General features: G+C 38.2%; 1 protein-coding gene across 2 annotated transcripts in view; it reads right to left on the bottom strand.

Annotated features, from left to right (window-relative positions):
• Positions 1-10,787, bottom strand: part of LOC138314865 (telomere-associated protein RIF1-like) — a 37,074-nt gene that overhangs the window by 3,875 nt on the left and 22,412 nt on the right. Inside the window, exons 24-32 of one of the 2 annotated variants that reach the window (XM_069255453.1) lie at positions 9,680-9,759; positions 9,270-9,359; positions 8,111-8,174; positions 4,315-7,779; positions 3,878-4,012; positions 3,314-3,415; positions 2,516-2,664; positions 1,084-1,292; positions 507-776 (exon numbers count right to left, since the gene is read on the bottom strand). In XM_069255453.1, coding sequence (XP_069111554.1) covers positions 507-776; positions 1,084-1,292; positions 2,516-2,664; positions 3,314-3,415; positions 3,878-4,012; positions 4,315-7,779; positions 8,111-8,174; positions 9,270-9,359; positions 9,680-9,759 — 4,564 coding nt within the window. The remainder of the gene's footprint in view (positions 1-506; positions 777-1,083; positions 1,293-2,515; positions 2,665-3,313; positions 3,416-3,877; positions 4,013-4,314; positions 7,780-8,110; positions 8,175-9,269; positions 9,360-9,679; positions 9,760-10,787) is intronic. The other variant, XM_069255454.1, reaches the window with a different exon arrangement.

Here is a 10,787-nt window from a genome sequence, read left to right as displayed (position 1 = left end):
GCAATTTTGGAAAAAGTCTGAGGTTTAACATCCCCAAATTTCAAAGCCCCTGAATCCTACATTCTAAATCTGGCAGCATATGGGCGAGTTGTCTTGAGGTGGTAATGATATCCTTCTTTAATTTCCAAGTTTAGTTTAGATCAGACGGACAGTTTTTTCCCCAATCAAATCTAAACAAGACTCAGGTCAAATATCAACACCATCATCAACAACACTGGCAACGCAGTCTCCCATCCTCAACATTTCAGCCACATCTTCCTACATAGATGAGTGTTGAAGTTGTTAACAAGAGGCCTAGGAGATGGGCATCATATAATTCACAATTTTGATTGGCCTTATGTCTTAAAAGGTTTGTGCAAAATTTCATTGAAATTAATTCAGCGATTTTTGAGAAGAAGTCGAAGATGTAAATTGTTTACTAACACACGATGCACGAGGACGGACAAAAGGCGATTAGAATAGGTCTTCGTCTCAGGTGACCTTATAAAAGGTGGTGATATAATTACCTTTTTCTTCCTTCATTTCAATAACCTCATCATCCATATCAACAAACATTGGTGGAGTCTTCATGGGAGATGAACTTTTGACTGGAGATGTACTTTTCATGGGAGATGTACTTTTCATTGGGGATGTACTTTTGACTGGAGATGTACTTTTCATGGGAGATGTACTTTTCATTGGGGATGTACTTTTCATTGGGGATGTACTTTTCATTGGTATTCTACTTTTCACTGGAGAGGAACTTTCTTCCACTTGATAGTCTATACCACATGATTCTGTAACAGATAGAAATTCTTGGTTAAAAAGTTTGATTTTTTTTTTTTTTACTTTACATTGAAAACAAGAAAAGTAACGAGAGAATGTTTTCTCAATAATGAAAGACTGTTTTCAACAGTACAAAGCGGGCAAAGCCCTTCATTTGTTTTAAGTAGTGAGAAATTATTGTGTAACTTCCCTAAAACCTGTAAAACTTTTTTTCAAGTCAAATTAACCAATATTCAATTTACATATGCAATATGCCAAACTTTTTACAATATGATGTCAGTTTGGACTTCCAGTCATTCTTACTTTTAGCTGGCTTACCTTTTCTCATTGAACTTAATGTGTCTGATCTCTGGGTTTTACTTTTTCTTGCGTCCTGTTGTGTTTCAAATTTCTGGAGTACACTGCGTACAATGGAAACCTTGGGTGATTTGATAGGCAGGTTGTCAACCTCGCGTTCCGTAAGAGCAGACAAGTCTCCAATGGTGTGGATATTGCGCGCCCGCACAAGCTGACCCAGTCCTCTCATCCTGATATCAAAAGTAAATAATAACAAGTAAATTGTTTGTGTCTAAAGCTCCAACTGATAGGAAATTCAAAAGCATTACAGCCAGTCAAATATGATTTAATCATGTAATACTTTGAAGAAAGATGAAATATAAGTGCTATCAGTCCGTCCCACTTTTTGTATATTTTGAGCAGCACTACCAAACTCTAAGGATTAGTGTTAATTACTTCATTTTCCGTGTACACTATATTTTGTTAATTTCAACATATTCACAAAATAATTAACACATGAATTTGTAATAAAAGGCTTTGAAATATCAGTGATTTTTCTCCTTATATAACTGGGGTCAGTAAACGACCCCATTACCAATGTCAAACCCCCTATTTTTTTCCCAATTACAATGAAAAATTCCCAAATCAAATCGCTGAAAAACAAATAAAACCAGGAAATCTCTCCCCTCGTTGTCTAATCTAATACAAACTATTCTGAAATTGTTTTAATGGTCGTCACCTTTTGATAAAATGAAACAGTTTACTGTTTTACAATATCTAATCACCTATAATACCATGTTTAATAATGGGTAACTTTTCCCCAAAACTGCTCTTTTTGCGATTAAAAATTCCCAATTTGTTACAAAAACTGTTTTCTCGAAATACCCTGAAAAATCACTGAATATATTTAACGTTCGAGCTCTCCCACGAAAATATGCAAAACATTGTATAGCAGGAGAAGTTGTCTATAGTATATGATGATCACACCAATGGCTTCACACTGTCAGCTACAGCATGACTTTTCCTAAGACCAAGGACTTATCATTTGTGCTGGTTTGTATTTCATGGCTGGTTATCAGACATGATAGTTCAAAGACAAGAGAACTGAAAACTCTGAAACCTGGCGGGAAAAAAGACTCTAGAGGTCTAATCACCAGCCCAGAAAGTCTGAACATGTGTAACCCGAAATGGAGGGTTGATTATTGGATGGTGATTATTGGATGGATATAAATTTGACCACTTGTGCCCTCAACTACTTGAAACCAACTTTATTTTCATGTTTTCAATGCAAACAACTTTTTCACCGTTTAAAAGTTCATTTCACATGTAATTAAAATGTTTTAAGGCATTTTTTTTTCTTAGGGTGTGTGTGATGTGTGTGTGTGCTGTGTGTATTAATTTTACTTGGCCGGGAAACATGCAAAATTTAGAAGTACATGAACATATGTTGGTTTAAATGATATCAGTGGCGTACCACATCGAGGTAGTGAGCTGTGGGAGAATTTTGTCCACTTTTTGGGAGCAGTCCAGCAGTTCTGGGTAGATAGGGTCCGTACTGTTGAGCTGTGACTCCTGAGTACTTCTGTAGCTACTCTGTGTCGGGGTCAGCTGGGAGTCCTTGTTCTGTTAACACACAAACAACAAATATGCAACACCATTCAACTTTTACCCTGGCTTGTTTGATATGTTGTTTATATAGCAATGATTACAAATGGAATATTTCACCATAGCGCAAAAAACTGTGACAAAAGATGTGCTGATAATGTTGATCTTTGTACTGTAAGTCAAATTCCCACAAACAACACACTCCAAACAGCACTGCTGTCTTAGACATGATACATAAAGGTGCTAATGGTACAAATGAAGATGTGTCATCCAATGAGCTTCACAACATTTAACATTTAATTTACATAGATATTGATAACCATTCTCAAATTGACATCATCCCGTGTCAAATGAGACCAGAGATCAGATGAAATGAGTTGTGCTAAAGTTATGATTTTCCGAAAATGAAAATGTGAAAGAAACATAATAACAACATTAATTTATCATAATACTTGGCTAAGAGAGGCCAGAGGACAACAATAAGAGAGAATGTAAGCTGAATCAAGCTCCCCAGGAAATGCTGATAGAGGACCACTAGGATTTTGTGAATTAATGCCATGTCCAAAATTCTAGTGAAATGCAAGTTACATTTGACAAGTCAGATACATGCATCATGCAGGTGCAAACAGAGAGAGACTGTGAGTAAAGGGAAACAACTCTGTCATACTAGACCACTGAACGCTGCTGCCACCTTCGGAGTAGGGTTTTGTGGCAGTGATTTTTTAATGAGTTTGGCACTGGGACTCATACTGACGGGCATGGTAAAATACTGAAACAAACGTACACTAAGCATTGCAGATGGTCTCTATGTATAATTTAGCTGTTGTCAAGATACAAAAGCAATTAATAGCTAACCATGACATTCATGAATGTTTGACCTATTTAAATCAATTACAATAGATAAATTATAATAATGAAACAATTATAATCGGACAGGACATTGAACTACAACAATCAAATACTAGTACATGAAGGTGAACAACTTCCCCCACTAACAGTAAGGATTCTTCATAACTAGTTTACACTACTGCTGCAAGGTTCTAAATGCTGTGAAGGTGCTTTCCACACGTGTAAATAAATTGATACAGTATAACCCCTCTATTTCTTAGAAGTGGCAAGAATGAGTGTTGGATATAAATATAGCATTCATAGAATACTGGTATATAAGTATATTATACAGCCTTAGAATGCGAGTTAATATATTGTAAAAGCTACGTCTGTACTACTGTACCTTTTCTGATGAGAAAGTTACTCTCGATGAGGTGATCAATGGAGATTTCATGGCTTCTGCTGGCTTAGTTACATCAGATTCGACCTCACTCACTTCTTGTTCCACAGTCAAAGGATGAGCAAAACAAACACGGCGCTGAAGAAGGAACAAAATCTTACTAAAGGTAAGACAAATTCACATATGATTTTCCTCGGGACCCAGAAATGTCCATTGAAAGGAGACATTGTAGAACCCTATATAGTTTACTCAATTCCCCTTTGTGCCAGAGTTCTGTGTACCAAATGTTATCAAAATCTGTCAAGTAGTTTGGGAGGAGTTTGCTGGACAAAGTTGTGTCTACAGACAGACGGACGGACAACCCAATACAAGCATAATTAACAAAATTCTGTGTCATATATCTGATAAAAATTTCCAAAGGAGCAGACAGAATTTATTACCTTTCCTGTGGGCGAAGGGGTGTTAACTTCAACTCCTCCACTGAGACGCTGTTTCTTCAGAATACCAGCACTAGGCGATGCAGACGGGGAATGAACATGCCCAATTTTGATTGGATGAAATCCTATTCCTTTCCCAGCAACTGGTGAAGATTCTTCTGTGCTATTCTGTGAATGTGATGGCTGTTTTAAGATGCTGCGTCTCGCCACAATATGTTTACTTTTGTCAAATTTTCGAGAGGCAGATATTAGTTTAGAGTCTGATTGACTCTCAAACAAAGTACAACCACTAGGCATGAACGTTTTATCGGGAATCTTACGAGGCGTTTCTTCCAATTCATTTTCTTTTCTAATCACCGGCGACTCAACTGCTTCAAAGTTTTTATCATTGTTATTCTCACTTACATTTTCGATATTTTTGTCACTACAATTTCCTTGTTTAACAGTATTGGTTTCAGGAAATGACTCGGAAGACTCTGTATTCATCGTTTCCTCCATATGACCTCCCACAGGTTCCTGTATCTCCACATCCATGTCAGTTTCTACATTTGAAGAATTTGACTTAATTTCTTTACCTAATTCATGACTACTGTCTTTCTCTGACGGTAAACTTCTTGGCCTGGTTGCCTTTTTAAGACTAAGACTTTTATTCTTCCTTGCCTTACTTAACGGGGATCTTCTCTTATTTCCTGAGCGTGTTACTAAGGACTGAGAACGTGTTGAAGTAAATTTCTTTTCTACATTTTTCTTTACTAATTTCTTTCTGTCTGAATGCTGTGATTGAGAATCTTGTGATTTTGTTAAATCCAAAATGTCATCAGTTTTAATCTCAGTGTCTTTTCTTTGATTTTTATTCTTAGTAGATTTAATTTGATTTAAAGGCACATCATCATCGTCATCACTAGAATCAACCACATGTCCATTCTTAACAACCTTTTGGATATCGGAGTCCTCCATGTTATCTGGACTGATATTTTTGTCAACATTAGAGTCCTTGACACAGTTTTGTACTGTGTTCTCTGATTCACCACAGCTTTCTATATCATTGCTGATGGCTTTTTTAGTGACTTCCTGTGTAGATACTGTAATTCCAGTATTGGGCATGCTATCTGCAAGCATATTGTTAGCCGAAACAAATTCACTGGCATCACTTTTTTGAGAATCCTGAGAATTTGTATTAATAGCTTGAGATTCTAACAACAGGGGGATTTTTTGAGAACTTTCATCAGCTTGTGGTAATGAAGCTTTTACTACCTTCTCTGCATCCGAGTCATCTTCAGAACTCTCACTGTCCAAGTTTGATACTCCAGAGTTAATAATAATATTTTTCTCCCTAGCCCTCTTCTGGATGACCTCCTTTTTGGTTTTTGTAGTGCTCTTCCTATACGGAGTACTGCGGGAAGACCTTCCTTCTGGTGTTTTCTCACCAAGAATTTCTTCCAAATCAGGATTTTTATCTAATTCATTGAGGATTTCTTTGCTGATTTCCTTGCTTGTCTCCATCACTTGTTCTGTTGTGATATTGTCGTTCTTTAATTTTACACTTTGTGAGATCTCAATTACATTTTTCTCCAACATTTCTTTCACACTGGCCAAATTGTTTTGTGATTTATTTACACTTGTTTCCATTGCACATTCGTCATTGTTTTTGGGAGAAAAGTGTACATCAGCTTTCACTTGTAAAGGTCTGTTAATCTCTGTGCTATCTTCTTCCGTAGCCGCCTTCGCCTGAGAGTTTTGTTTAGGCCTTAATGACCGAGGTGTAGCAGACTTTGGGGTTCCTTTCACTTTCTTTTCCACAGCTAAAGTTATCTCATCATCCATATATTTTTTTGGAGTTTTTCTGGTTCGTTTCCGCTTGACGCTGTCTGGTGATACATGCATTGGTGATGTCTGTTTTCTTTTGCGTCCCCGACCTGGTGTTGGTACGTCGCTTGCCATTGTTGAGATTTCTTTAGGGTCGTAAGATTTGTCCATGCTGGCTGATGCAGTTTGTTGCTGGGACTCAGCAGAGTCCATCAAGACAATTTCCTCTTTATCAGTTCCATCACAGTTTCTAGTATCAAATACCTTTGGTGTTGCTGTTGTACCATCCTTGAATGTTGAATCCAGACCTGGATCGTAAGACGCCACATCCACGTCGTCTTTAAACAAATTTTCGGTAAGCGATGCCCACTCTGGATCAGACATATTTACATCAAAATTATTTGCTTGTGCCATAAATTCATCTGATGATACTAATTTGTCAGAAGTATCTATTGAATTGCTCATCTTTTCATCTGGCTTAACGACATCACCAGATAAAGTGTTGAAGCCCTGTGAACTTGCTACAACATCCTCACTGTCAAGTGGCCGGATCTCTGAGAAATCATCATGTTCATGTGACACTTTTTCCATACCTGCCGTAGCCTGTTCCCCTCCGTCTGCCTCTCTATTCTCAGAGGAATACTTGCCATCAGGACTATTTTGAACAGAGCCCCTGCGGGTTGGACTGAACTGCTTGATTTCATCATCTGTGAGCCGTTTTAATTTGAGAACGGGTGTTCCAACTTTCTTTGAGAATCGTGTCCTCATTCTTTGAGGTGAGCCTGGGATGATATTGGAGTCCTCAGTTACATCATCTACTTCTTTTCTGGTGTCTCCACCAAACAGTTTCTTGTGACTGCCCCTTGGTCCATTTTGTCTATAAGGACGAGCTGGACTTTCTTTGTCTGGTGTAGTTCCCTTCCCAGCCTTATCCCTAAGTCTCCCTGGCGACTGCGTCTCCTCTACAACCGTCACGGCCTCGGAGGATTGAACTTCTCGTTCTGTAACCTGTGAGGCAGAAGACTGACTCAACCATTTATGTAACGTAGATTGTCCCGACATGTCTAATGATTTGCCTTTTTGTGAACTGTTTTCCGATTCCTGACTTGATGGAAGATGTTCAGATGAATCATCTAATAATTTAGCTGTTTGATGCTGTGATGATGACAGTGGTGATTGACTGAGAGCTGTCAGCTTGTTACTCCAGCTCAGTAACGGTTCACTCGGCTGTGTGTCCGATGTTTTAGGTTCTTGTCTGTCACTCTTTGATGATGAGCTATTGTCACCTTTTTTAGACTCCAAAGAAAACGATTTACTACTTGATTGTTCAAAAAGTCCTATGACCCCTAACGGGTTTTGAGGGAGAGAAAGGGTTACTGGACTCTCCCCTGAAGACAATTCGTCCTTTTCACTAACTGATGACTTCTCATTGGACTTCATTCCATCATCAGTCTGTCCGATGGCCTGCTGAATCACAGAGAAGTGATTAATACTACGCGATTCAATGTCATCAACACTTGTACGTTGTATTGAATCCACTTCGTCTTGTTTTTCGGAGTCACGGAATCTCACTGATCTACGTCGCTTTATTTTCCCAGGTTGTTTCATTAACTTTGAGTCAGTTTTATCTTCTTTTGTATCTGTTACATTCCCATCTTTCTGCTGAAATAAGAAAACACATGAAATCAAATATTTGAATTGTTACTTCACATAATAACTGATATTGATATTCATAAATACAAGTAAATCTTCAGAATTTCAAAATTTTTATATAGCAAAGGGGAACATATACCTGTAATTCAAACACTCCAAAATTTACCAACGTCAAAATATCCTAATTCACAGTACTCCATTATATTTAAACTCCAAGACTCTAAAATCAGGAATCCTATGCCAAATCTCAACTTCTTGGGTGGGACCGATTCTTTACAGGAATAATTTGTTACTTCGGTAATGTTTTCTACACTTTAATCTACACCGTATAAAATCTTACCGTGTTGGACTCTGAAGCTGAGGAGTCGATGACAACTACAGAATTCAAACTGGGCAGCTGAGACCTGTAATCAAAATCACACTTAAACAAGAGGCCCAGAGGGCCTGTATCGCTCACCTGGTTTGTAATGCCAAGTAATGTTCTGAATACAGGTTCATTGTTTCTTTTCTGAAGGAATGAGAATATATACCTCTAATTCCCCTATTGGGCCCCGCCCCTCCTGCCCCTGGGGGGTCAGAGCCAAAATTTACACAAGTTCTGTTCCCCTTTTCCCAAGGATGTTTGTGGCCAAATTTGGTTACAATCCATGCAGAACTCTATGACTAATAGCGATTTATAGGATTTACCTCTATTTCCCCTATTGGGCCCCGCCTCTCCTGCCCCCGGGGGGTCAGAGCCAAAATTTATACAAGTTCTGTTCCCCTTCCCCCAAGGATGTTTGTGGCCAAATTTGGTTACATTCCATGAAGAACTCTAGGACAAGTAGTGATTTAAAGGATTTACCTCTATTTCCCCTATTGGGCCCCACCCCTCCTGCCCCTGGGGGGTCAGAGCCAAAATTTATACAAACTCTGTTCTTATTCCCCCAAGGATGTTTGTGGCCAAATTTGGTTACATTCCATGCAGACTAGTAGTGATTTAAAGGATTTACCTCTATTTCCCCTATTGGGCCCCACCCCTCCTGCCCCCGGGGGGTCAGAGCCAAAATTTATACAAGTTCTGTTCCCCTTCCCCCAAGGATGTTTGTGGCCAAATTTGGTTACATTCCATGCAGAACTCTAGGACTAGTAGCGATTTAAAGGAAATGTTGACGGACAGACGGACGCCGACGGACGCCGACGGACGACGGACGACGGACGACGGACGCCGCGCCATGACATAAGCTCACCGGCCCTTCGGGCCAGGTGAGACCTGTAATCAGCTAATAAAACAATTAAAGTTTTCTTCAATTGATTAATTGAAACAATACGGACATCCTGACATCTGAAAATCTAGCTTGACCCCCATTCAAACAAGCTTAATGTTAGAAATGCCTTTACCTCCAAATGAATTCAGATTGGAGCATGGCAGGATGAACATGGGCGACATATTTTCTTGTCTAGAAATGAAATGCCAACATATCCTATTGAGAACCCGAGAGTATCAATTCTTAACTTACTCATTCTGTGTGTTCTCATTTCCAAACTGGGAAGACATCATAGAGACATCCTGTGAGAGGTCCAAGGAATTGTACATGGCGGGAAAATTTCTGTAAATACAACATTGGGTAAGTTTTATTTTAAATACTGTTAATTTTAAGATAACCTTGATTTTTTTTCAATGAGGCTTTTTCCACATATATTAAAAGTATTTTTTTTATTAGATTAGTTCAACCATGTGAAATCAGAAGGAATTACATATATCTATTTAACAAATATAAAGTAATTTTTAGATAAGGGATTTTCAAACTGGTTGTAAGAGAATATGAGAGAGAAGACTTTTACATTTACTCTGTTGAGACAATATTTTTCTATAAAACATATCATTTCTCAGAATATCTGTTCATCAAGGTTATTTGGCAATTCTTACTTCTTCTCTCGGAAGACTTCCTTTTGGTGTTCTGTGAGAACCCTTTTCTTCTTCAAGGGAGACTTAATTATTACAAAATCCTGAAAAAGTCAATGTATATTCAATGTTAGTATTGAAATGGGAATAACCTACAAGTCGCCTGCTGGTATTAGCAATATCTTAAAAATGTCTTTTTCCCACAACTCAGTCCATATTCACCTTTCATTTTGATATCATCTGTAGGACTTCCAAGTAAAGGAATTCAATTATGTGAAGAAGTAATCATGATGAAACTGTGACCAGAAAATGTTCTCAAATATAATTCAATACCATATCATAATCTAACAAAAAGACTAAATCAGTTTTGAAATCTAATCTAAGAAATAATCTAAATATCTTCAATGAAAATCATGAAGGAAACTGCTGTTTATATTTCTCTAATATTTAAGCACAAAATAACAAGAGATCCCAGAGGGATCTTGGCGCCCACCAAAGAATGATCTATGTCTGACAAAGGAAAGAGGGATCTTTTCTCTGCTTTTTAAACTTTTGCAAACATACTACATATAAAATTTGAGACAGATCGCTTCAATACTTTCTGAGAAATAGCGATAACAATCTTTAACTATCAAAATCCAAGATGGCAGTCTGGTGGCCATTTTGTTGACCGATCGATCCAAAAACGCATTATGCACAACTAGAGCCCTAGGGGAACCTACATATGAAATTTGAGAAAGATCCCTTCTGTACTTTTTGAGAAATAGCGATAACAATCTTTAACTATCAAAATCCAAGATGGCTGCCTGGCGGCCATCTTGTTGACCGATCGGTCCCAAAACGCAATATGCACAACTAGGGCCCTAGGGGAACCTACATATGAAATTTGAGAAAGATCCCTTCAGTACTTTGTGAGATATAGCAATAACAATCTTTAACTATCAAATTCCAAGATGGCTGTCTGGCGGCCATCTTGTTGACCGATCGGTCCCAAAATGCATTATGCACAACTAGAGCCCTAGGGGAACCTACATATGAAATTTGAGAAAGATCCCTTCAGTACTTTGTGAGATATAGCGATAACAATCTTTAAGTATCAAAATCCAAGATGGCTGCTGCCTGGCGGCCATCT

Source organism: Argopecten irradians, chromosome 2 (assembly GCF_041381155.1).
Source record: "Argopecten irradians isolate NY chromosome 2, Ai_NY, whole genome shotgun sequence".
Classification (NCBI taxonomy): Eukaryota; Metazoa; Mollusca; class Bivalvia; order Pectinida; family Pectinidae; genus Argopecten; species Argopecten irradians.
The sequence above is the reverse complement of the archived record's forward strand: the minus strand, read 5'-3'. Positions and strand labels throughout refer to the sequence as shown.